The sequence below is a fragment of the Orcinus orca genome, chromosome 8 (genome assembly GCF_937001465.1).
Source record: "Orcinus orca chromosome 8, mOrcOrc1.1, whole genome shotgun sequence".
In the NCBI taxonomy this organism is placed as follows: Eukaryota; Metazoa; Chordata; class Mammalia; order Artiodactyla; family Delphinidae; genus Orcinus; species Orcinus orca.
The window spans coordinates 54,413,248-54,440,156 of NC_064566.1; the positions used below are offsets into that span (position 1 = coordinate 54,413,248).

A 26,909-nucleotide genomic window follows, 5' to 3' on the forward strand; every position below is an offset into this window, starting at 1 on the left:
GCATGCTGGCTTAGTTGCCCTGCAGCACGTGGGATCTTAGTTCGTGGGATCTGACCAGGGATCGAACCCATGTCCCCTGCATTGGAAGGCGGAGTCTTAACTACTGGACCACCAGGGGAGTCCCTGTGAAGGTTTTTTAAATAGACAGATGGAAGGATGCCTCGAAGCCCAACTCTAGCACCTCCCTGGGTCTGAGGGTCTGGTTCCTGTCCCCACGGACTCTCCTAGGAGGGTGGGCAGGGGTAGGTGTGCTTGTTCTGGGCTTAACTCTGGAAAGGAGCCCTTCTGAGAGCAGGGCCCCTGAGAGGGCACAGGAAATGGGTGGGAATCATTGCTGACAGTCATCTGTGTGCTGGGTGGCAGAGCGCTCGGTCCTCGAGGCTGGAAAAGGGGGGGGGGGCGTGTAGAAGGAAGCCCAGGTCCAGAGGGGCAGCTCCGAGTTCTGTGTGAGGCATCACTGTCTCCTTCCTTGTCATTCCCTCTACTCCCCGCTGTGGTTTGCTCCTCTAGAACAGAAAGTTGGGTCTTCCAGGATTTCAGGCAACGCTGAGGGCCAGAAATGAGACCTTGAAGAGAGAATAGGAGAAAAGAGGGGAGAGGATAAGGATAAGTAGGGAGAGAGGAGGAGGCAGGTGTAGGAGGAGAGTCATAAGGCCTGGGCATTCCACGCCTTCTGGATGGGACAGTGGCCACTGTGGCTTGCAGCCCAGCATGGACCCAGGCTGGCACCCAGTCCTGTGTGGCTGCCAGGACACAGGAGCCCAGCTTGGCGCCCAATGTGGGGTGAGCTCTGAGCCATTAGGGGTGACTTGCTGTCCTGGGGAACGAGGGGACGCCACTCCTTTAGGCCTCAGTGCCTCCTCTTTGACCTGGAGATCACCAGCTGGCTGGCCTCAGAGGCTGGGTGAGGACCAGAGACTCTTCCAGGGGTTTCCTCATAAAGTCCCCTCCCAACCTCAAGGCTTTTATCTGCCCTCATTCCCCAGAGGCAGCCAGTGGGCCAGAAAGATCTTTGACGCACCTTCCCTTTAGTCTTAAAAAATTTACGAAGTTTATTGTGTTCCACTCCATAACATCCCCACGTTTCTTTCCGCAGAAAACATACTGATTTTCTCCAAAACTGCGGTCAAGGTGAGGTTCCAGGTGCCTCGTTTTTGCCGAGGCCCCGCATCTCGTTTCCTGGGTGCCGTTCGCAGAGGTCCTGGTGAGGCGGGCCCGGAATCCCCGACGATGTTGGGTGCTGGGGTCGCGCCAGGATGGGAGGGGGCTGGGGCGGCGCGGGCGCCCCCTCCTCGTTCCCGCCAGCGGGCGTCACCTAAGCCGCCGTTGCCATGGGCCCGCGGCAGATGGCCGGGTTTAGGGTTCCCCGGCGGGCGGCGCGCACGGGATTAGGTGAATTAGGGAGCTCGAGACGTGTTGCCACCGTAGCCGCCGCTAGGCCCTCCGCGCCATGGAGCCCCCTGCCCATCCCGCAGACCCCGCCAGCCCCGAGGACGCCGCTGACCCCGGCGACCCTGCCGAGGCGCGCGCCAAGCAGCCGGGCAAGTGGGCGCTGTTGCGTAGCCTGAACCAGGCGTTGAAGACATACGCGGTCCTGCCGGTGAGGCCCGGGTCGGGAGGGGGAGGACGCGCCCCGCGGACCCGGTCCTGGGCCTCGGTTTCCCCGTCTGTCTGGAGCCAGGCGGGCCGCAGGGTCGCAAAGCCCCAGGGTGCACGCACACCTGAGCCCTCTGGTGCCGCGCGGCCCTAGACGCCCGGCGGGAACTTGGCCCCCAGCTGCCCCTGCCTGGGCGGGGAGCTTGTGCAGCTGGAAAACGGGAGGTGGATGGGCCAGCGCTGGGAAGGGGCTTCCCTGCCCTTGCCCGGGTCCAGAGCAGGGGGTGACCCCAGGTGCACGGAGGGGGCTCGGGGAGACGTTTGTGGACTGGCTGACCGGCTGGTAGAAGGAAAGCATGGCCCGCGGGTCCCCTCCTCCACCGAAGATTAGCAACCAGACGCTTGCTCACTGGCGCCCCTGGCAAGTCAGCTGGCCCATCTTTCTCACCTGTGAAAATGGGGCTAATGTAACCAATGTCCCGGAGTGGCTATGAGGATAAGTGAGGGTGGGGGGAGTGTCCTGAGACAGACTCCTTTTCCTTGCACAAACGGGGACTGAACCTCGGGCCCTGCCCCAGAGGAGGAAAGAGGCATGTAAGGCTAAGGCCCTGCCGGGAGTTGATATTGATCTGATCCTGGGCTCATGCCTAGGAGGGAAGGTGGGTGGACATCAAACACAACTTCCCTTTGCATGGGTCTCTCATCTTCACAAGCACTGACTCCTTTCCTGTTAAGGTTGTTGAACTCTAAGGCTCAGAGAGACTGAAAGACTTACCCAGAGTCACACAGCGTTAGTGGCAGAACTGGGACCTGAACCCAGAACTCTTTACCTTGTGTTCATTGTGGATGTGGGCCAGCTTCCCTGGAGGAACCCCCACTAGGGTTGTGGTGTACCCTTGAGAACATTTAGGCAAAGCCATCTAGGAACTCACCGCTCTGGGGCTGGGAACCACTCAACTGACAGCAGAGAAGCTGGAACTTGCCCCAGGTTACACAGCCACACAGAGGCAGGTGTCTACACAAATGGAACTTTTGATTCCGGGTGAGGTCCCTAGTGGGGCACCCCTCACAGTGGAGTGGTAAGAATGGGGCCAGATACAGTCATGGGCTGCCTGGAATCGGCTGTGGGGAGGGGCTGGTGGGGTTAGACCTGAGCCCAGTGCCCCTTTCCTCTCCTCCCCTCTCCTGCCCCTCAAAAAAGTGTCATGTTCTTTTACATCTTCCTTCCTCTGCTCCTTCCTTCACGCATCCAGCGATTCCTGACCTACCCCGTTTTGGGTTCAGGCTCTGCCCTGCAGATGCTCACAGTCTCATCAGTCACTGATTTGATGAGTGACTATGGCCAAATCCCTTTCTCGCTTTCGGCCTCAGTTTCCTCACCTGTAAAATGGGGACCCTTACAACCCAGCTGCATTCTGATGCCCCAAGTACTTTCCATGGGACCATGGGAACTGTCCCCCTCAGAGGTTCTCAGGCCCCAGATTCCTCCCTGAAGCCTCTTAGCTGCCATTTTAGCCTCTTTCCTCGAGTTCAGACCAAGAGAAGAGAAAGTTAAGTCGCCACCCTCCTGGTGACAGTCCTTGGCTAGGAGGGTTCTAGACATTTCTGTTTGCTTTGCTGCCCTTAGCTGGAGCTTCCAGTTTGCCTTTTGGGTCCACAAACCATCTCCAGCCAGGGACCCTATCAGTGCTTCCTGTTCTGCCTGCAGAGCTGGGTTCAGGGTGGGGCCCAGGGGATGTAGGGAGAGAGCACTGAATTTGGAGTTTGCCAGGCGTGGGCTTCATTCCCAGCTCTACCACAAAACACCCGTGTGACCTTGTGCATGTTTCTTGACCTCTTTGAGGAGATGAAGTAGAGAGAGAGTGCCCTGCCTAAGCGCTGTCATAAGGTTCGGTGAGACAGTTAATTACAGGGAAGCACGTAAGTCACTACCTGGCCTGTTGCAGGGGTATTGAGTTTGCATAGAGCAATGTCCTGGTGCCACTGCCCGCCACCGCTGGCCTCTGGGAATCAGGTAGTCTCTCTCTTTCTCTCTCTCACACACGAACTCTGTCACATGCTCCCTCTTACCTACTCACACACATGCTCACATACACGCTGTTTCACATTCTGATTCTCTGTCTCACTGAGAGAAGAACTGTTTCTCTATGTTTGGTTCTGGGGAGTCACCAATGGAAGACTCAGACCAGCCCTGCCCTCACGGGGCTGCAGGCTAGCGGGGAGTGGACACCCATGGTGATGACCCAGAGTGGTGCTGGCTGTTAAGGGGCAAGCCCAGGGGCCCCGAAGACTGGAGGAGAGCCTGTGTTCTTTACATAGCAGCCAGGGGGAAGTTTTGAAAATGTAAATCTATCATGCCATTCTCTCCTGCTTTAAAACCTCCCAGTGGCTACTTGTCCTACTTGAAAGAAAGTCCAACGTCTGTCCATGGCTCCCAGGGCCCTGGTGCTGCCCATATCCTCCAAGCGCCCCCTCATCTAGCTCCAACCTGGGCCGGCCCTTACTAGGCCCTCTGCTTTTCCCTCTGTTCACTGCTCTGGCCCCAGGGTCTGGAGTGCAACTGGCCCACAGCGGACTCTCCACAGATATGTACTGAATGAATGAACTAACTCTTTAGGAATTGGGGAGGAGGTGGAAGGTGCAGCAGTGAGGAGGGGCCAGGGAAGAGTTGCTATTTGCTTTGGGTGTCCACTCAGTGGAAAGGTGGGGTGAGATTGGGGGCAGTTGGAACAGAACAGCCTGAGCAGGACTGTGTCAGGTGGTCCTGGGCTGGCGCTTAGAGAGGGCGAGGAGTGTGGCTGGAAGCACAGCTTGGACTTGGGACTAAAGCAGTCGTGAGGATTAAATGGGAAGCAGTCATGCAGCCTGGGCACACAGTAGATGCTCAGCAAACGCATGAGTTCTCCTCCCATCCCAGATGCTCTCCAATTTTTCTCACTTTCTCTGGGAGGCAGCTTGGGTTTGAAGCTAGTCTGTTTCTAACATGTGCTAACCTCCCATGAAGTGAAGGCCCATAATGGCGGCTGTGGCTGAAAAGTAGTTGGTTCTGATGGGAACAGGAGGAGGCTGAAACAGTGAAGAGTTGGCCTTGGGACTCACCAAGCCCACGCCTCACTGAGGCATGTGGAAACTGAAGCTCAAAGAGGTCAGCGATTTACTGGAGGCCAAGTGGGTCCTGGATCCCAGTCTCATAGCCCAGAGCTGTTTCCCCTGGGCCATCCCCATGGGCTTATTTCATTGTGAATCAGTTTTAGCAGCTGTTATGTTTTTAACTGCCGTTAATAGGAAGTTATATTTTTATTAGGATGTCTAGGTTCTCTTACCCTTCTGGGGAACTTGGGAACCACCCCCCAAAAATAATCTTATTAAGATTAGAATAAGGGCTTCCCTGGTGGCGCAGTGGTTGAGAGTCCGCCTGCCAATGCAGGGGACATGGGTTCGTGCCCCGGTCCGGGAGGATCCCACATGCCGCGGAGTGGCTGGGCCTGTGAGCCATGGCCGCTGAGCCTGCGCGTCCGGAGCCTGTGCCCTGCAACGGGAGAGGCCACAACAGTGAGAGGCCCGCATACAGCAAAAAAAAAAAAAAAAAAAAAAAAAAGATTAGAATAAAATTCAAACTTTTACCTCCAGGCCAATGAGAGTCTATGAGTCCTGAATCTTGCCCATCTCTCTCTCTCATCAGGTCCTGCAACAACCACCTCTTTGCGGTTCCTTCCTGCCTCAGGGCCTTTGCACTTATCATTTCTGCTGCCCAGATTTCTACCCTTGCTCTTTCCTAGCCTGACTGCTTTTCGCTCTTCAGGTCTCAGCTCAGAGGTTTCCTTCATAGAGTGGCTTCTCCGGCGAATGAGTCTCCGGTTGGCCGGCTCTGTCTTTCTCCAGCGTTGGTGTGCTCGCTTCCATCACAGCACTATCGCCATCCCAAGTGACCGTGTACTCGCTCAGTTGTTTGTTTTCTGTCTCCTCGCAACTAGAATGTGGACTCCATGCTCACTGCTCGATCCCCAGCATTTAGATCCATCAGTGCCGTGTACCCAGTATGTGCTCAGTACATGCATGTTGAACGCATCAGTGCTGAAAGTGGTTGTTCTAAGTCCATTTTCTGACTCTGGGTTGTAGATTTGGCTTCTGTGAACCCTTACTGAGCGTGTAGTGGGAGCCAGGCCCTTTGCTGAACGCTGCAGGGGACACAAATATAATGGTCCCCTGGCCCCAGATCGGGATGTCCCCACAAGCCAGGAGACAGTGTGGCTGAGAGCGATGCCCACATATATCATGGGGCCTGGCACAGAGCAGCATCACTGCAGGGAAGTCATAACTGTGACTGTTGACCAAGGAGGTGACAGAGGCTGTTTGAATGTCCTGGGGGTACGCCTCCTTTAGGACAGAGGGGAAGTGTTTCTGCCTAAACTGCAATGAGTCTGCTGTACATGTGTGGGCTGTAGCGTCTTGGGGAGAGGTCAGGGCTTTGGACAGGCCTGGGCTTGAAGCTGCCCAGCTGTGTGGTGTTGGCTCTTCCCCTCTCTGAGCCTCTGCTTACTCATTATAAACTGGGGACAGTAACAGCTGCCCCAGAGGAGGGATTGATGACACTACATCGTGCCCAGCCCAGGCCCTGGCACCATGGCTTCCACAGTGCCAGTTCCCTTCTCTTCCCTCTTCTGTGGTTGGCACAAGAGCCTCTGGTGGTGGAGGGGTGGGCACAGGACTGCTTGGAAGGAGTACCCGATCCCCCTCCCTGCTCACCTGGCCTGGGCCTCTCTCACCCGCAGGGGGACTATGTCTGGATGGACCTGAGATCCGGGCAGGAGTTTGATGTGCCCATCGGGGCAGTGGTGAAGCTCTGTGACTCTGGGCAGATCCAGGTGGTGGACGATGAAGGAAATGTGAGTAGCCCGTGGCCACCCCGCCCCCAGGCCTTGGGGGGGACCCAGGCTGACAGGTGACCTGCCTCAGGGGGATGGAGGCAGTGCCTGTGCCCCGCTTCTGCCTCTCAGAGCCCCCTTCCCCCATGGAGCTTTCTCCATCACCCCCATGGGAGGGAGCCTCCCCTTCTGCCCCAGGCTACCTGTTCTAGTTCCACCAGCACTTCAGTCCATTCTGCCTGGTATTAAAAATGTGTGTCTGCGTGGGCATACCGGTGTGTACAGTGGGGCAGGAAGTGGCACCGGACTGGGAGCTCCTCAGGTACAGGGGTGCTTTCGGGTCAGACAGACCGGATTCAAATCCCATCCTGCCCACTTGCTAGCTATGCAAGCTTGGCCAAATCTCTTTCCCTCCTGAACCCTCACAGGGTTATTGATTCATATGTGAGATCACACGTGAATGCCTCAGAAGAGGGTGAGGGGGTCTGAAAACGCCCGCTCTCGGGGTTATGGCATCACACGAATTCACTGTCCACCCCGACGCTGCCCTGGAATTAGTCTAACAGTTGAATGCTTTATCTCTTGTGGCCCTGAAGAAAAGGGCCACAGGAAGTGTAAGTTTAATAGACAGTGAGAGTGGGGCCTTGGGGAGGGAAGAAAAGGTCTTAAGTCAGGGTCCTGCCTTAGAGAAGGCGACCCTGATGAGGGCCCAGAGGGGAAGCCTGGGAACTCTGGACATGTGTGCGTGTGCATGGCATGTGTGTATGCGGCAGGGGCACATGTACAGCTTAGTGGGGACGTGGAGGACCAGAGAGATTAGGTTTCACCGTAATCTGGGTTATGCCTGATGCTATGGCCGGCGCTGGGGGCACAGAGACAGTCCCCATCTTAGCCTCTTAGTTTGATGGGGGTGGAAGAGGGTGCAGTGACTTGGAGAAGAAGGCGCTGTTGAGCGCCAGGGGAGGGCTCAGGACGCTGGAGGCCTGGTACTGAACGTGGAGGAGGCAGGGACATCACTGCTATCCCTGCAGCCCCCGGGGATACCCGCCTTGGGGTTTGCAAAGCCCTTTGACCGAAGTTCTATCTTTAGGTCCTCACAGTGTCTGTGAAAGGCAGGGAGGACAGCAACTGTTACCCCAAGGGGAAACTGGAGTCCAGAGAGGGACCCTCAGGACGAGTCACCCAGCTAGTGAATGATGGTGCTGGGGTCAGGACCCGGGACCTCTGGGTTCTGTGTAGGTGTTTCCTCTCCCAGCATCTCAGTGGCAGCTTAGAGCTCAGGTTCTGTTAACCACACTTTCGTCCCCTGAGCTTTTAGAAATGGAGTGCCTGCAACGTCATTCCAGAGGCTCCAGTTCCAGGGCCTTCTAGGAAGCCCCTGTGAGGTTGCAGCCTCAGAAGGGGGACACGGATTTGGCTGGCAGCACACACAGGCCCACAGGCTAGCCTGGACCCCCCGGGTGGGGCCCAGGGACTCTGCCTGCAGGCTTGAGTTTCATCTGGGTCATGTTGCATGTCAGATGGTGTCCCATAACTGTGTCACCGGATCCCAGAGGTCCCCTCCCACTTGCCCCCTGAGAACGGGGGCTGCAGAAGGGGGAGGGTTGTGGCTGGCTGGCTGGGAGCAGGTTAGGGGGCTGGGTTTGCTTCAGTGGCATTGGACCCCTAGCGGCTTCTGGCCTCCCCTTTCACCAGCCTTTCCTACTCCCACTCCCTCCCCCTACCCCACCTCCAGGCCATCATCTTTGACCCCTCTGTCTGCCCACAGACTCCCTCAGCTTGAGGGCAGGGACCGGGTGAATCACATCTGGTTCCCCAGAGCACAACAAAAGGTCTCCCAGAGAAGGTCCTCTGTAAAGACTTGCTGAATGAATGAAAGGTCATGGTTCCGTCCTCACTGGAGTCCTAAGGCTCTGCTTTTGTCCAAGCTGTTCTCATTGGCAGATGTACCCCTCCTTCCCTTCCTCTACAGAGCATGTGGTCCTTGCCTCTCTGAGTTCAGTGCCAGGCCAGCTCTTTCCCAAATGTGCCCCCAGGCCCTAGAATTGGCCATGTTCCCTCTCTGTCTCTCGCTGGTATGCCTTCAGGGCCAGGCCTCAGTTTCTGCCCTGGTTACACTTTGGTCTGTGCTGTAGGTGTCTGTGGACGTTGACCTGAGCGCTGCTGACCTCAGCTGGGCGACCTTCCATGCAGGAAAGGGGTGGGGAAAGGCTCAGCTCTGCCATCTAACTGAGCACGCCACTTTACCTCTCCAATGTGACTCCTCACTGTAAAACGGGACTGGTAATTCCATGATGAGATGATAAGAGAAACAAATGAGAACATACATCTCTTTTGCAACAAAAACTGGAAAACATTAAAGTGATAATACCCAGCACTGGTTGAGCAATTATCAGGCACCAGTGCTTTTTAGACCTGGCAGGAGTGAAACAGAGGTTGGCCATTACTGTATCAATTAACCCTCCCAACATCTCCAAGAAAAAGGGATTGTTAATCTCATTCCCATTTCACAGATGAGGTTGTAGAGGTTCAGGAAAGCAAAGCGATGTGCACAGGGCTACAGGTCTTGCAGTGGCTGAGCCACCTCTTAACTCTGTGCGGAAGTGTCTTGGGGAAGAATTATGGGACCAGAGGCTGGGGTCGAGCGGGGAAGGCAGACAGCCTGCCCAGCGTCCTCTCCCCTCTGGCCCACTCCAGGGCTTAGGACCGAGTCAGGGAAAGGGAATTTTCCAATTGGATCAGGTTTTATCAAGAAATAGGGTGGGAGAGAGGAATGTTCCACACGGGATTGGAAAGTCGGCAGGTTCTTTGATCTCACCACCAGGCGCATTCATGTCAGGGCTGTCTGAGGGCCTGACCTGGAATGTAATGCCCTGGCCCAGGAGATGCCGTGAAATGCCAGGGAAACTGGAGTCATGAGCAATCGCTGGCCTGCCCCTCACCTCTCTGAGGGCCGTGGTCCTCTGATCCTATTTTCTCATGTGATGTGAGGGGGCTGGAATAGGGGACTTCTGGGGTCTCTCCATGACTAGGACTCTGCTTTTAATTCAGACTGGTTCCTAGTAGTCCCCAGCCGGCCATCTGTCTCATCGGGGATCCCCTGCCACATCATTTGTGCCTGGCCCCTATATGAGGCACTGTGAACCAGGCGTATAGCAGACATGGAACCAGCCTTGGGGAAAATTGAGGGGTCAGGGCCAGAACTGCGCTCCGACAGTGGCAGTGACCATTGCCTTGCAATGGGAGACCTAGGGTATGTGGGAGCCCAGAGGAGGCACCGACCCCAGCCTGGGGAACCAGTCAGCTTTCTGCCTGGTCCTGAGGCTCCCAGGGTTCCGGCATTTGGGAACAAGGAGGGGGCCCCAGAGGGCTTTGGAGGTTTGACTCAGGTTGTAGCCACAGTGCAGAGCACAGGAGAGATTCTCACTTCTCTGAGAAGCTGGGGCTGTGAGTAGAGGGTGCTGGAGACCACCTGGGGGAGGTCAGAGGAAACCACGGCTTCACAAACTTGTTGAAAGAACAAAGGCTATGGCCCAGATGTGCAACCATCTGCCCCCCGTGGCAGCAGGAAATACTGCACTATCTGAATAATTCTTGTGCCTTTGTTTATCGGAGTTTGGATTTGAAGCCAAGTCTGTCTAACTCCAGTGATTACACTTTCCACTCCATCCTGTAAGGTGGCTGGAGAGACTAATCCCCTTTATGACAACCATGAGGTAGGCCAAAATCCCTGCCATGCCCACCTCTTAGGTCTGCAGAGAGAATCCCCTAAGAGGAGGAAGAGTGGTCCATGAAGGGTAGGGGTGGGCGCTAACATCCTCATAGATGTTAGAAATGATAGTGTTTGGCCGCAGGAGAGGCCCTTATGGGGTCGCAGGTACCCGGGGTTCCCGTCCCTCCCGGGACTCTTCTCTAGCAAAGTGCAGCCAGGAGGACGCAACTAGCTTACGTTAGCCACTGTGCCTCCCCACAGGAACACTGGATCTCCCCGCAGAATGCCAGGCACATCAAGCCCATGCACCCCACGTCGGTCCACGGCGTGGAGGACATGATCCGCTTGGGGGACCTCAACGAAGCTGGCATCCTGCGCAACCTGCTCATTAGATACCGAGACCATCTCATCTACGTGAGTGCCGCCCCGCCTGCCAGCAGCCCCGCCCACTCTCAGTCCCTCTGACTTGCAGCCAGCCCTGCCCAGCCTCTGCAGCTGGCCACTGGGGACCAGGGACTCAGCCCATGCCCACAGCCGCTCGGGTCTGTGGCTCATCCTCTCTTTGGGGCTGTGGCTTGTGTGGTCTGTGATTGGAGAATGGGGAGGTTTTTTTCCAGAGGTTCATGTGCCTCCGTAGGGCTGAAACCGCCGGGAGGCCAGACCAGGGAGGGGACGGTGACAGGCTCAGTGCTTTGCCCAGAGATGGGGGATCTGCTGCTCTCCCTGGGTTTGCTGTGGGGTCAGGACCTGCCACGGGTCCTCAAAGTCAAGAGGGGATGGGTTGGAAGTCTGTGTCCTCTTGAAGGGGATGGAGGCTGGACATGCTCCTTGATCCCCCAAACCCTTGAAATTAGAACCAGTCATACACACCCCCCCACACTTCCCCACCTTGAAACTCAAGAGGACAAATAAAGAGCATCTCACTCAGCCAGGGGTGAGTTGATCCCAAGAGGTGAGCTGAGAGACCATGAGAACAAGAAGGGCCCATCAAGATCATTTAGTCTAGAGATTCTCACACTTTCTGGCCTCAGGAATGCTTTGTGTTCTTAAAAATTATTGCAGACCTCAAAGAGCTTTTGTTTATGTGGGTTGTATCTATTGATATTTAACATATTAGAAATTTAACTGAGACATTTAAAAGTAACCACAAAAAATCCATTACAGGATAATGTATTTTTATGAAAAATAACTATATTTGCCAACATAAAACAATTAGTAAGAAGAGGGGCATTGTTTTACATTTTTTTCAAATATTTTTAGTATCTGACTCAATAGAAGACAACCCGATTCCTGTATCTGCTTCACATCCAGACTGATGTGACATTGTGTTGACTGAAGTGTATGAAGAAAATCTGGCCTCACAGATATGGAGGTGGAGAAGACAAGACTTTATGGACTTCCTGAAAGGGTCTCTGGGACCCTCAGGGGTCTTTGGACCACACTCTGAGAACTGCTGACCTAGTCCCATTTTACAGACAGGGAAACTCAGGCTCTATAAGGCTTAGCCAGGCCCAGAGCTGTGTGCCCAAGCAGCTCAGGGGTGAAGGAAGCTGTGGGTGTACAACAAGGAGAGAGCAGGAGGGAGCCCCCTGAGCCAGGTCCCCAGGCCGGGCACGCTCAGGGGAGGTGTGGGGTGATAAGTGCCTGAGAGGGGTGCGGAGCTGGTTCCGCAGAGTCTGTAGGAGTGAGGTCTCGCTCCCAGGTCACCTCCTGGCCGCTGGTGGAGATGGCGTTCAGGAAGGGACACTTCACGAACAGAAGGCCTGAGGCAGGACCGTGCCGAGTGAGTGATTTGTCAGGACTGTGAAGGGGAGCCAGGGAGACAGAGCTGGGAGAGTCTGAGGGAACCTGAGGAAGCACAACAAGGAACTCTCGGGCCCTCAGAAGTCCTGGAATTGTGGTGCCTCAGCTGCTCGGGAGGCCCCCTGCCAGCCTCCCCACTCTGGGTCCTTCTGTAGCTTTGAGCTCCCAAGAAGAGGCTGTGCTTGGGCCCTTGACGTACGTTGATTGCATTGGCACAGCAAGCAGCTTTCTCAGGGAGACCCTTAGTACCGACAAAGCCCCTCTCACTCCTTTCCTCACCCAGGGGGCAGGGCACAATGGCACCTCCAGATGTGAGCAGTGTCACCTAGACAATGGCGGGGGGGAGCTAGGACTTGAGCCCAGGCCAGAGATATCCCATGGGACCCACTGGTGTCTGCACCCCAGTTCTTGGCGGTTCCCTCCTCCCTCCTCTCTCTGGACAGCAGGTGGACACAGGATGGTCCAGGGGCTCTCCATGGCCATCCACCCAGGCCTGGGTGGAGTCTGACACTTGGGTCTGGAGGTGAGTGGGAGCCTACCTACTTGCCTGCCCAGGGAGGCCACTGCAGAGCTGACGTCCTGACACAATCTCCTTTTGGGGGTGAGCTTCACAGGGGGGAGCTGAGTGAGGTGGGAGTTGTTTCCACCAGGGACCCCGCGGACAATGTCTAAGAATAATTCAGAGGCATGTAGTTGGTTATTTTGCACGTTGTTTAGTGATTTTGCCGGCAAACTGGTTCTTTGCAAGTGAGGGGGTCGGTTGGTAGACTGAATCAAAGAACAAAGGCAAACGCAGGATTCAAAAGGGAGAGAGGAGGAAAAAACTTCAGACAGTCCGAGATCAGTGAATCTTGTCTGTGAAGTTTTGAGGGTAGACTGGCAGCCGGCAGAGAAATCAGCCTGAACATTAGGCCTTACCTAGGTTGACTGTGGGATCAAAGAAAAGAATTCTAGAGTTTTGTGGATTCTCCAGAGAACGCTGGGATCTGCACCGTTTGCCTCATTAGAAGTTTCACTAGTAGCCTTTCTGACTGATTTTTGGGTGAGGGGGGGAGGGCATGGGGGTGGAGCCCACATGAGGTGTCTGAGCTGTCTTTCTCCTTCAGAGACTCATGGCTGGAAGTCAAGTCGTGGCGCCTGGAAGGTGCCCAGCTTGGATAGTCTGTGGGCCTGAGATGCTGGGTGTCTGTTGGTCTGGGGAGCCGTGCTCCACAACTGTAGGGCTCAAGAGTCAGCTCAAATGACGCTCTGACTCTATGATTCTGTGACTGGGTGCGTGAAGTAGGATTAGAGCAGGGCTTTGAAGAAGCAGCCAGGCCATTGTCCTGCCCAGAAACCGTACCTGTCCCTAACCATGGCAACCCCTGGTCACTTCATGGCTTGGGTTACCCTGGGCACACCCCCACGCGCCCAGGATTTCCTCAGATTACCACGGCCACTCACAGCCTTTGGCCCGGAGGACGCTCTGTCCCTGACTGTCTGCCCAGGGCTTGCCTGCTCCAGCTGGCCTGGCCCCAGGTGCGTGAGGGACAGCACCCCAGGGCCGTAAGTCAGCCCGAGGCACCCTACATGGAGCAGAGCCTTCAGAGGACACCTAGCAACCTCTCACTGGGTGGTCCCAGAGGCCAGGGGTTGTCCCTGGGTCTTGCGGGCAACAGGTGGCAGGGCTGATGCTAAACATGGGCTGGAGCCCTGGTCTGGGGGCTGGGGGGCCTGGATCCAGGTCTTGACAGGTTGCCTTTAGGGAGTCCCTACCCATTTCTGGTCTCAGCCATCCCTTTGGCACAATGGGCTGGGTGCCTCTGTGACACTGGGAAGGTGAATGTGTCTAAGATGTATGTCTTGGTCTCCATGGTCTGCTAAGGGAGAGGCCCCAGGGCTAGCAGGCCCGGAGGCTTCCTGGAGGAGGTGGATTCCTACCATATCTCCTGGCGTGTGTCTCTGGCCCAGGAGAGGCTCCTTGATCTCCACCTGGGGACTTGGGGGCCCCTAGGGACCTGTGTGCTATGTCCTTGTCTTGGGAATAATCCTTATCTCTTCCCTACTCCAGCCCATGGGCCCACAGGGCAGGCTTTATTACTGGAGAAGAGGCCTGTGCTGGGTAGTTGGACATTAACTCTCTGCTGACCATGAACCCTTGGAGAGACAGAGCCAGAGGGCCTCAGGGAGCAGTGCCTAGAACCTCAGGGCACGGACGGGTGCTAAGGCCCAGAGAAAGGCAGGATGGGCCTGGGTCTCATTGTCAGCAGTGGCCAAGCCCCTCACTTCTCTTACCTCCCCCACTGCCAGCTCCGCAGTCTCACAGGTGAATTCCTGGGATTTGGGGGAGCCCAGGTGGGGAGGCGAGAGCTGGGGTTCTGGTGCCAGGGTCCCTCCTTCATCCCACTCCCTGCTTATCTGCTGTGCAACCTTGGCAAGCCCCACCCCTTCTCAGAGGCTCAGTTCTCCCATCTGAGAAGGGGCGTCATGACTACATCTCACAGGGGCCTTCTGACAATACAGAGAGAGATGGCCTGGAAGCTGCAAGTCCTGCGCCCGACAGGGATCTTCCTGGCAGGTGGTGTGTCCTTGTTCTGCTGGGCCAGGTCCTCTCGCTGAAGGAAAAGGCTTCGTTTTTATTATTTAGTTTGAAATGGGTACATGTGCTACAGATTGGAAAATATTCCTTCTGCCACAGAGATGACCGCTGCTACTCACTTCTTATCTATCCTCTAAGAGAAAGACTATATATATATGATATATATGATATTAAATTATATATATATATATAATTAAAATTTTTTCTACACAAATGATAGCATTTCTCCTCACACCTGTGTGCTTTTTCCACTAGCCCCAGCCCGGGCCATCCTTCCTGTCAGCGTAGGCAGGCCCTCCGCAGTGTTGCTGACAGGCCTGTCCCCTCAGCTCCTTTTCTTGCTGTTTCCTGTGGACAGCAGTGAATTTCTTCTCCATCCATTAATTTAGTGACTCATTCGTTCACTTGCCAAACATTTGCTGAGCGTGTCTTACGCACCATGCACAGTATTGGGCTCCAGGTAGAGAGACGAGTGAGGCTGGGGGGCAGAGGCCTTGAACCAGAATTATGGAGGAGTCGGGGGCCAAGTGAAGGGGACCATGGAGGCTGTGATGGGTCACACAGGAGGGCGCCTGGCTTCCTGCGGGGGGAGCACTCATCTCCGTTTGGACCTGAAGGATGAGCAGGCGTTAGCTGGGTGAGGGGGCAGGGGATGGAGTTTGGTGCTTTTAACAGAAGGTTTAATATGGAGGGAGCCTCTGGCTGTGGGATGCAGATAACTGAGGGCCAGGGCTCGGAGGTCTGTGGGCAGGGGAAGGATACTGACTTTGTCCTGAGGCCATGGGGAATCTCCTGAGGGTTTTCAGGAGGAGGATGACACAGTCAGATTTTCAGAGCTGACTCTGGTTCCCAGTGAAGGACAGATTGTAGGGGCCAGTGTGGAAGCTGGGAGCCCAGAGGGGAGGCGCCTGGCCGGGGAGGTGGCCGTGCCCACGGAGTGAAGTGCATTGTTATGAAGGAGAGGGAGGCCTCCCGGGTCCCGCCCTGGTGAAGGTCCGCCCTGGTGAGGGTCCGTGGTGAAGGTCGGCGGTGAAGGTCGGCGGTGAAGGTCAGCTGTGAAGGATGGTGGTGGTGCTGTTGGCCGAGCCGGGAGGCAGAGGAGGAGCAGGGTTGAGGGGAGAATGAGCTCCCTTCTGGACAGGCTGGTGGACATCAAGTGGGGGAGGAGGCTGAGGGGTCTAGCGCTCAGGAGGGCCCTCTGGGCCATGGGAGCTGTGAGGGGGAGAAGAGGGTCCAGGCCCAGCCCCTGGAAGGCTGCTTGTGGCATCTCAGCATTCCCTTTGCCCTGTGCTTGGTCTGTCCTCAGGGCCACCTCGGTCTGGCTCTGACTCCCCCCGTCGATCGGTTCATTGGGTCTGAAATAGTGTCTCTGCCTCCTGCGTCTGTAGCTGCTCTTCATTCGCCCCAGCTGCCAGGGTGACCTTTTCCCAGCAATCCTCCCAAGTGTCCTGTCCTTTTATGCCTCTGTGCTTGATCCCCACTGATGAGCCCTCCACTCCCCCGTCCCCCCCCCCCCCCACCGCCCCAATCTCAAGGAATCCGTGTGTTCGTGTTCGGTGCAAGCTGCCAGGGCCCCAGGCTCTCCCTCCCTGCCACCCAGCGTGTGGCTGTCAGCCTCCCCACGTGCCTCAGGGAAGGGTTCTTGAATGACAGCACGGAGCCTAGCTGGCCCGAGGCCAGGTCGTTGAGCATCGCTTTGTTAGGGAAGTATTCAGAAGAAAGGAAGGGAGCATTTGTGGACAGCTGACTCTATACCAGACACCTGTCAAAGGTTGTGCCCTTTGGTCTCTATGACAGCCCTGGGAGGTGGGTGTTAACCATCTCCCTTTTACAGATGAGCAAACTGAAGCTTAGAGAAGCAAAGTGATCTGCCAAAGGGATGTTCCTTGTGGCTGTCTCTCCTACCTGGTTACCAGAGTCTAGCTGGTAGGAAGAGCCAGGGGGAGAGGAGAGTCCACTGGGGCCCAAAAGGACAATGTCTGGCAGGAGAGAAGCCTGGGTCTGGGGCGCTCAGCCCAGGGCAGCTTTGCATGGCCACACCTGCCCCCGGGGTGGGCAGTTGCCCTGGCATGCGGTGCTGGCAGCAGCGCCTTCCCTGCACGGCCTCCTTGGGCCGAGGCTGCTAGGGTGTGACTGGGGCTCTGGTATGGTGCACTGGGCCCTGGGTGGGAGGGGATGGGCAGGGCTGTCGCCTCCCCTGCACAGTCACGTCTTTCTTCAACCCCTCTGGGCCCAGATGTCAATAGATCCGTCACCATTTATAAGCTGGGCCTGACCTTTTTGAGTTGGAGTGGGGAGAGGTGGGGAGGGAAGGAGAAGTAACCCTTGAGGGCCTCCCTGTGTCCTGGTGGCAGGAGGGCCAGGCCTTGTGTCCCCTGTGTAGCAGGGCCCACAGCAGGAAATTTTGCATGTAGGTGCCCTAGCAGAGGAGCCCGAGGAGAGAAAGCCCCCAGAAGGCTCTCTGAGGTGTGTCTGGCCTGTGTGTCCCCACTGCCTGGGATGGCTGGAGGCACTCTGTCCCCCACAGCACAGGGGCAGTGCTGCAGAGACTGGGGCCCACCCAGCCCCTTTAGCTCTTTATGGCTTCATTCCACTCCCCCCTCACCAACCCAACTCCTCCACTCTGGGAAGGTCCAGTTTGTGAATTTTGCTCTGAAGGTTTGGGATGCAGGGTTTGTAGGCAAAGGTGGGGGCCAGCATTTGAGAATTACCTGCAGTGTGCTATAAATTTTAAAGTCCACCATCTTCTTTCATAAAGTTATATTATGCCCATTTTACGGATAAAGATAAGGAAATTGAGGCTTTAAGACCCGCCTTCCCTCCCTCCCCACTTCCTCCCTCCTTTCATCAAATGTCTCTGAGCACCTACTGTGAGCCCGACCCAATGCTAATCTGAAGGCCCCACCCCCAGCTCATAGGGAGGTAGGATTCTGACCCCAGATCCATGGGACTCCAAAGCCAGTGCTGTCCCTTCCAGAGGGACGGAGCAGGGCAGAGCCTGAGAGCTTTCTAGAGTCAGAGCCTCCCACGTGGGAAGGAGTGAGCTCCCTGTTCCTTGTTGCCCACAGACCTACACGGGCTCCATCCTGGTGGCTGTGAACCCCTACCAGCTGCTCTCTATCTACTCGCCAGAACACATCCGCCAGTACACCAACAAGAAGATTGGGGAGATGCCCCCACATATCTTTGCCATTGCTGACAATTGCTACTTCAACATGAAGCGCAACAGCCGTGACCAGTGCTGTATCATCAGGTGGGCGGCCCAGGACCAGCATGGAGCTCCAGGCTTGGCCCCTAGAACTCCTGCTCTGTGCTCCCGCTAATGCCTCCTAATATAGAGAATCACCTCCCCTTGCCCAGGCCTTATACCTCTATTAATGCTACCAAAGCGCATGTTAACTGTTGAGACCAACCTTGTTTACTGCTGGCTCCTGTTAAATTATGGTCAGTTGCAACCTTAGGCTCCTGTTCTCTCTTGGGCAGAGGGTAAAACAACAAAGCATTGATCGAGCATCTAGTTCGTGCCATGCTGTGTGGCAGTATGGGTGGAGGAGTGTGTGTGTCTGAATAAGGGGAAAGAAGGTAACCTTTAGCTGTGGCAGGGCGCTGAGCTCCTTTCGCCTTCCCCAGACCTGGAAGGTCCGTAGTGTCAGCCCATTTTACAGATAGGGAGCTGGTTGGAGGGGGGGGCCGTAGTTTAGGGCAGTAACAGGTCTTGCCTCTGCCTGGGGCTCCTCTGCAGTGGGGAGTCTGGGGCAGGGAAGACGGAGAGCACAAAGCTGATCCTGCAGTTCCTGGCGGCCATCAGCGGGCAGCACTCATGGATCGAGCAGCAGGTGCTGGAAGCCACCCCCATCCTGGAAGGTAGGGCCGGGCTCTCAGGGCGGGGCCGGGGGGCTGGGGGCGAATGACACTGACCGTGACCCATGAACGTCTGCCCACCCTGCAGCATTTGGGAACGCCAAGACCATTCGCAACGACAACTCAAGCCGCTTCGGGAAGTACATCGACATCCACTTCAACAAGCGGGGCGCCATCGAGGGTGCCAGGATCGAGCAGTACCTGCTGGAGAAGTCACGTGTCTGTCGCCAGGTGGGCCCGAGCCCCTGGGCAGAGCTGCAGCTGCGCGGGAGCCCCAGCCGCAGGGGGGTGTGGGGTGCACACCGTCTGCATGGCCTTGGTTGTCCCTGTGTTGCAGTTCGCTTGCCTCAGTGCCTGAAATCCCAGCAGGAAACCCACCCACGGGGACTTTTTCATGAAAGGCACTTGCTAACATAGTACTGTTTACAGTCTGCTTGTCTGTCTGGTTCCGGATGGCCTCCTCCCGCCCTCCCATTCCCCAACACCTTGTGCTCCCATTTTTAGGCCCCCGATGAAAGGAATTACCACGTGTTCTACTGCATGCTGGAGGGCATGAGTGAGGAACAGAAGAGGAAGCTGGGCCTGGGCCAGGCCACAGACTATAACTACTTGGCCATGGTGAGGCCCAGGTGGGGCACCCGGGGAGGGGGACACCGTCCCAGCCCCTCCGCAGCTCCAGGCCTGGTGGGTAGGAACTTCTCTGTGGGCTTTCTTCCATCCTCTGACTGGCCCCAGCCCACCATAAGGCCTGTTCCCCACGTGGGCACACACCTGCTTGTACACACATCTAGACGAATTATCACCACAGACACACACATGCCTAAATGTGTAGACGTCCCAGACCCAGGGACGCATAGACACACACATGCCCACGTGTACGCACACCCGGCCCTGTCTGCACACGTGTGAGGTGATACGTTATTCTTTGAGGACGTGGAGACTGGGACCTCTGCCAGGGCCCCCAGGATTGTAGGGTACAGCCTGCTGTGGCTTCAGCCCCGGGGGCTTACTGGTTGCAGGGCCCTGTTGCCAGCCTCTTGCTGTCTGGACATAAGGGAAAAGTGGGCCTGAGACCATTGCTGCCACTCAGCGCCAGTGGTGGGCCATGCACACAGCAGGCTGGACTGGGGGGAGCCCACGCCGGGTTGTCTGGACCTGAGGTGGGCCAGCCACGTGGACACAAGTGTGGGCCATGGCAGCTGAGGGATGTGGGACAACCAAGGGGTGTGTGTGTATGTCTGTGTATTGTAGGTGTGGGAGGCCTTTCTGGACACTTCCGTTAGCTGGCTGGCACACTTGGATACACACACACACGTGCACACACGGGTCTCATAGGCACACACAATGGGGCAGACCCCAGGCGATGCCCTGCCTGTCTGTAGTTACCACCTCCCGCCTTCTACCCCAGGCTGCACCTTGTGAGGGGTTCAGGTTCCTGAGGGTGGATGTCCATGGGGGGAGAGGGGTAAGGTAAGGCCTTGGTGCTGTGACTTGCCAGGCGGGGTGACGGGGGCAGGCCTGGCATCGGTGACCTGGCTCCTCTCACTCATGGGAAGAAGGGGCATCCATGCTCCCCAGATGTGGGCAATGTATTCCTGAGAAGGCCAGCCAGGAGCTTTCTAGACTTCCTGGAGGAGTCATAGGTGAAGTCAGTGCTCAGAAACCCAGGCTGGCCTGGCCAGGCAGAGGGCCCTTCAGCCCAGGCACTGTGGGTACCTGTGGCCTCCCCGACACCCTTCTGCACCCCACTCTCCCACCCACTCCCACCAGGGTAACTGCATAACCTGTGAGGGCCGCGAGGACAGCCAGGAGTATGCCAACATCCGCTCGGCCATGAAGGTGCTTATGTTCACAGACACGGAGAACTGGGAGATCTCAAAGCTCCTGGCCGCCATCCTGCACCTGGGCAACCTGAATTATGAGGGTGAGTGACTGAACAGCCATCTTCAGAAAGGAAGGCAGGCTAGAAAGGGGAACACGTTCACTCATCTGACACTCCAGCGATGTGCCAGGCTGGGAGGAGGTCCTCTGAGACAGGCACCAAGTCCACTCTGCTCTTGCCCTGGTGTCCAGCATGGCCCCAGGACAGAGTAAGAGCTCTGGGAATGTTTGCTCAGTATGAATGAATGATCCCAGCTCTAAGGAGCTCACAGTCTAGTGAGTCTTGAAAGACTAAGAGACGTGGAGAAAGCACGCACCAGGCAGAAGGAAGAGCCTGTGCAAAGGTCCTGAGGCCTGAGAGAGCAGGGCACATTTGGCGAAGGGCAGATGGTATCAGGCACAGAGCTAGACAAGTTCTCCAAGCCTGTCTCAGGAGCCCCTGATTGCTCTGGGGGTCTGGAGTGAGGGTCATGGGAGAGAGGGCCGTGACTGCCAGTGTCCGCTACGTAGATGTCAGGCATGAAGCCAGATGCTGGGCATACATGCTCCCTACCCTCCTGGTGCCCGTGGCTCACGGTGACAACATTCGTCAAACTGATATTAACCCAGAAAAGCATTTAGTCATGGTGCTGATGCCCTCTGTGGGCAGGGCAGTCCCCCTGAGACTCGAGACAAGAGCCGCCTTGTCCTGCTAGACTGTCCCTTTCCCCCCACGCCCCCCACCCCTTGCCTGACGCTGCGCCCTGGTGCTGCTGACAGACCGTACGTTTGAAAACCTGGATGCCTGCGAGGTCCTCTTCTCCCCATCCCTGGCCACAGCCGCGTCTCTGCTCGAGGTCAGTGAGAGCTTTCTGTCCCCTCGCCTGCTTCTCCCTCTCCCAGAGGAGCAGTTTTGACTTCAGGCTCAGGGAGCTGGGGCCCTCTGCTTGGAGAGTTCTAGAAGTTCGACGTCGAGAACCGGTTGTGTGCAGGATCTGTGTTGGGCACGGGTCCCAGAGGAGGAGTGGGGACCTAGCACGGCTGCCCCTGGGGAGGGTGTGGAGCATGGGGGGCCCTGAGAAGGTCAGTCAGTCTTGTAGTAAAGATTTACCAGACTCTGCCTCGACTTGGAAAACTGGTATAAATAAAGCCAGAGTCAAAGCCGGTGCCGGAGGGACAGGGGACATGCTGGGGGGATGGGAGGGGGCTGTCGAGGAGAGAGCAGTTCCTTCTCAGCCGCCCTTCTCAGTTTGATGACTGGGGAGGATATGGCCGTGGAGGGCGGAGTCTGAGTCAGGCCTGGTGGAAGGCGGGAGGGGTTCTAGGTGTGATGGAGGGAGGGGCAGGCTGGCGGGCGGCTGAGTGGGTGCCTAATGTTGCCCCACTAGGTGAACCCCCCAAACCTGATGAGCTGCCTGACCAGCCACACCCTCATCACCCGTGGGGAGACGGTGTCCACCCCGCTCAGCAGGGAGCAAGCGCTGGACGTGAGAGACGCCTTCGTCAAGGTGGAGTGGCTGCCGGCTCTCCCCGCCCCACGGGAGGTGGGGTTGTTCACGGACAGGAGCCGAGGAGTCCACAGAGCTGGAAGGACGTCTGGGCCCTGACCCCGGTCTGCCCTTGGGTCCGGCTCCAGCCACTGGCGCTCTCTGGGGCTTGGGCAAGAGCCTGCCTTCCCCGGAGCCTCATTCGTCTGTCCCACAAGGGGTGGGAGCTGTGCTCTTCAGCGGCCCCAACAGCTCTGGTACCCTGAGGCCCTCCACACCTGGTCAGCTTCATGCTGAATCATAACCTTTGGTCACTCGGTCTGCTGTGCTATTCCCAGCCCAGGGCATACCCTCTCTGATCTCTCCAACGAAGACCGCCAAAGAGGGGCTGGGTCGGGTGGAGAAGCCGCCCAGTCCTGCCATTTTGTCATCCGTTGAGCCCCTCTGCTGTGCCAGGCCCTGTGCTGGGCTCTGGGACCCTCGTGATAATCAGAGCTGAAGGGGAGACAGAGATGGTTGGGAGAGATGGGAGACCAAACTGCGTGAGGTCAGGAGAAGTTTCTTGGTGGAGCTGACGTCTCCACAGAGCTTTGAAGGACAGGCAGGAATTGTTCTGGCAGGAGAGGGTGAAGCTTGGGGGTTTCGTGCTGCAGGAAGGGGCCGGAGCGAGGCCACCGAGGCCCAGGAGCCTGGCCGGTCCTCCTGGGAGGCTGTGGTTGCACCCGTGGCTTACGTGGCTGCCTCTCCCCGCAGGGCATCTACGGGCGGCTCTTCGTGTGGATTGTGGACAAGATCAACGCGGCAATATACAAGCCTCCCTCCCAGGAAGTGAACAACTCTCGACGGTCCATTGGCCTCCTGGACATCTTTGGGTTCGAGAACTTTGCCGTGAACAGGTACCACGTGGGCTGTGTCCTGTGGGAATTTTCTTCTGCAACGTGGACTTCAGTGTCAAATCTCTCCCTTTAAACTACATTTAGCTGGCCCCAAGCACACTCTGCCAGGCTGTTGGAAAATTTGACTCCAGACACCTTCTGGGGCCCTTTCCCCTTCTTCCCTGTCCCCTCCAGTCCCTGGGTCAGCTGAGGCCAGCTGGGGTGGTGGAGTGAAGGCTCTTCTTACACCATCACAGACACTCTAGTCCCCGCTGCCCATCAGTCCAGTGTCCAAGCTCCAAGGTGCCGCAAAGCAGGTGAGGCCGGGCCTGAGCCAAGCTTGAGATGGGGTGTTGGCCATAGCTGGTGTCCCACTCGGGGGCTGTGTGAGGGGCAGATCGATGGAGCAGGCCCAGGTGGACACTGGAGCTGGTGGCAGCCAGCCCTGCCCCACTTTTTAGCTGTGTGACCCCAGGCAAGTCACTTCAATTCCTGTAATGTTCAGATGTCTCAAAGCCCTCCACACCACCAAAACACTCACACTGAACACACGAAGTGTCTGTCACCTAGGAGAGCACTGAGTTGGTGGCGCAGAGATGTCACTGTCAAGGCCCTTCTTGCCCAATCTCGCGAGCCCGCTTCCCATGTCTGCTGACGCTTTGGATCTCTCTCTGAGGCCCCTCCCCAGTGCTTTGGCTCTTCCTCTCCCAGGTGCTCTGCCAGGGGTGTGGTGCCCATCCACCAGCCCTCTCTCAGGGCCTCGTCATGCAGGGAAAAGGGCTCCAGCCTTAACTCTCCTTCTGACTCACTGAGTGACCTTGGGCAAGTGCTGTGCCCTCTCTGGGCCTCCGTGTCCTCTTTGGTAATGGAGGGGGTGGGACTTGCAATGCTGGTTCACCTCAGAGATTGGAAGTCCCAGGGGCACACTGCACACCAAGCTGGGGCCGGCCCCTGAGCGGCAAGGCAGGGCCTGAGCATCCCCCTGCCTCCTGCTGCCACCTGTGCCCTGCACCCCTCCCTGCAGCTTCGAGCAGCTGTGCATCAACTTCGCCAATGAGCACCTGCAGCAGTTCTTCGTGCGGCACGTGTTCAAGCTGGAACAGGAGGAGTATGACCTGGAGAGCATCGACTGGCTGCACATCGAGTTCACAGACAACCAGGACGCCCTGGACATGATCGCTAACAAGCCCATGAACATCATTTCCCTCATCGATGAGGAGAGCAAGTTCCCCAAGGTGGGCCTGCAGCGGAGCGGGGCGGACACGTCCCCTCCACGCTCTGAGCCTCCGCTTTCCTCATCTGTGGAATGGGACTAATGATACGCGCCTCTCAGAGCAGCTTTGGGGCCGGTTCAAATGCGCTCATCTGACATTTGGGAATTACCTACGGTCCAGTGGGTCCTGGACCAAACTATGAAGATCTAAGCATGCAGCTGGTGCAGAATAGGTGCTCCAGACACAGAATATGTCTTGGAGTGGGGGAGGGGCTGCTCTCATGATTTTAATCATGGAAAATAGATTTTCTAAGCTGGAATGTACTTTCAAGGTTGTGTAATTCCAATTCACCCGCTTAACAGATGGGGAAATGGAGGCCCAGAGAGCTCCTGTGTGGGGAATAAATAAAGGGAGGGAAGCTGTTGGGAAAAACAGAAGAGGGGGTGAAAAGACAGGGGGCAGGAAAGGCAGTAGGGCCTGGTAGAGAGTGGGACGACGGGGAGGAGTGGGTGGGCTTGACAGCTGCTGCTTGGTTCCCACAGGGCACAGACACCACCATGTTGCATAAACTGAACTCCCAGCACAAGCTCAACTCGAACTACATTCCCCCCAAGAACAACCACGAGACCCAGTTCGGTATCAACCACTTTGCAGGCGTTGTTTACTATGAGAGTCAAGGTACAGGTGGGCCCTCCGGGGCTGGCTGTCTCTCTTTGCTTGTGTCCCCTCCCTTCCTTCCCCTTGTCCAGCCCAGGACAGAGACCAGGGCCCTGGAATACAAAGAGGGAAGGGATGTTAGGAAGCATTGGGCTCAGTGCTTCTTTTTTAGGGATTTAAAAAAAATTGTGGTAAAATATATGTAATATGAAATTTACCATTTTAACAATTTTTAAGTCTACAGTTCAGTGGCCTTAAGTATATTCACAATATTGTACAACTATCACCACGCTCCAGAGCCTATTCATCACCCCACATAGAAGCTCTGTACCCACCAAACAGTAACTCTCCACCCTCCCCCCGCCCGCTAGTGCCTGATAACCTCCATTCTACTTTCTGTCTCTATGTATCTGACTATTCTAAGTACGTCATATAAGTGGAAACACACACTATCTCACCTTCTGTGCCTGGCTTATATCACTTAGCATAATGCCCTCAAGGTTCATCCATGTTGCAGCATGTGTCAGAATTTCCTTCCTTTTTATGACTGAATAATATTCCATTGTGTGTGTGTGTGTGTGTGTGTATACACCACATTTTATTTATCCATTCATCTGTCGGTGGACATTTGGGTTGTTTCCACCTTTTGGCTGTTGTGACAGTGCTGCCATGAACATGGGTGTATACCTATCTTTTTGAGTCCCTGCTTTCAATTCTTCGGGTGGGCTCAATGTTCTTTTGCACATATGGGGAAACTGAGTCTCAGAAGGGGCAGTTAACGTTTTTTTTAGATCACACGGCCTACTGGCTGCAAAGCCAGGCCTAGAACTAGCCCCGTTACTCACCAAAACTCTTTGAGCAGCAAGACCAAGTTTGGTCTTTGAAGGAGATGTATCTTCTTTTCTCCTGGGAGATACGATTGGGCTCATTTTAAAGCTAGAAGTGAGGAAGACGGTCAGAAAACGGTCAAGTTTTCCCCACTTGGAATTCCTACAGGGTCTGTCAAAAGCGGGCAGACTGACCTTGCCAACCGCAGTCCTCACACCCTGGTGCAAAGGGCTGGCCTTGAATGGGCATCAGCTGTGGGATGTGTTTGCCCTCCCGCCTTCAGTCCCAAAGGGTCCCAGCCACAGCCAAAGCCAGTGAAATTCCAAACGAACAAGCAAAGAGCCGCTGCTTTCATACTTCCTTGTTGAGTTGGTCCAGGAGGCAGAGAGCAAGCCATGCGGCAATTATGCAATCAGAAGGCTGCTCGCCCTCATTAGGGTGTGAGATCTGCCCCACCTGTTAGAAAGAAGGAAACCAATGTTAAGTTTGAAGGAGTGTTGGACAAACAAATCTGTTGTTTGGAGTAAGAGAGGGTTTTTTTTTTTCAGTGCAGTCCAACCAACGTTCACTGAGCATCTATTATGTCCTAGGCTTCATGATGTGGCTGAGGAGACGAAAATGAAAATTGAGCAAACTCTACTCAGTTATAAAATTATAGAATATTATTAGATGTGGAGGAAACATACGGCTCATCTACTTTTATGGATTTGGAAACTGAGGCCCCGAGAGGGAAATGACTTGCCTAAGGTCACTAATCAGTTTTGAGCTACTTTAAACAATTGTGTCAGCATTTTCTGTGTACAGAGCACTGTTTCAATTCAGTAAATTTTATTTATGACATGTGTGGTGCTAGGTGATCCAAAAAGAAGCTAGAGCTTACGGTTGCATCATGCTCATTCAACAGATAAGGAAGCTGAGGCCCAGAAGGGGACCTCCCTAGGGTCCCGTAGTGAGTCTGTCATAGAGCTTTAATTAGGACCCTACAATTCCATCCCAACTTCAGAGCCCCCCTTCCAGTACTGAGTGCCACCTGCAGCTCACCCTCCCCCAGATGCCAGGTGGGCAGCTCCGCACTGGGTCTCTGTGCCATCTGCCAGCCAGGGCAGCCTGAGTCCTGGGGGAAAAGGGTGCTGCTTCTCTGCAGGGTTCCTCCTCCTCGGGCATCCCCAGCCCTTGGGCTCCTCATCTTCATCCCCGTGCTAGCAAGGCCCCCCATTAACCAGTTCCTAAGTCCTCAGGCCCTGGTGATGGTAGCCTGCTTTGGAGTCTCTGGTGCAGGGGAGCCTCCCTGGGCTGGTGCCAGGGCTCCTGTGCTCAGGTCTTAACTCTGCCCGTGGCTTGCTGTGTGCAGTTAGACAATTTGCTTAGCTTCTCTGAACATCAATTTCTTCCCTTGTGAGAGTGGGGAAGATAGTCTCCACCTGTCCTGCATATACAGGGGGAGTTGTGAGCATTCCAGCTGTGAAGCCACTTCCCAAACACAAGGTATTTTAAATGCATTCCTTTACTATTAGCTGGTACCAGAAGAACTTGGTTTCTCTCCCAGGGCACACACTTAACAAGGGCTTTTGAC

The 26,909-nt window shown here is 55.9% G+C and overlaps 1 protein-coding gene across 1 annotated transcript in view; it reads left to right on the forward strand.

The window, feature by feature from the left end:
- MYO7A (myosin VIIA) overlaps positions 1-26,909 on the forward strand; it is a 101,178-nt gene that overhangs the window by 8,008 nt on the left and 66,261 nt on the right. Inside the window, exons 2-13 of the mRNA XM_012536694.3 lie at positions 6,369-6,482; positions 10,435-10,587; positions 17,623-17,807; positions 18,297-18,418; positions 18,504-18,646; positions 18,920-19,033; positions 20,186-20,339; positions 21,056-21,132; positions 21,664-21,783; positions 22,516-22,658; positions 23,662-23,872; positions 24,394-24,529. Coding sequence (XP_012392148.1) covers positions 6,369-6,482; positions 10,435-10,587; positions 17,623-17,807; positions 18,297-18,418; positions 18,504-18,646; positions 18,920-19,033; positions 20,186-20,339; positions 21,056-21,132; positions 21,664-21,783; positions 22,516-22,658; positions 23,662-23,872; positions 24,394-24,529 — 1,672 coding nt within the window. The remainder of the gene's footprint in view (positions 1-6,368; positions 6,483-10,434; positions 10,588-17,622; positions 17,808-18,296; positions 18,419-18,503; positions 18,647-18,919; positions 19,034-20,185; positions 20,340-21,055; positions 21,133-21,663; positions 21,784-22,515; positions 22,659-23,661; positions 23,873-24,393; positions 24,530-26,909) is intronic.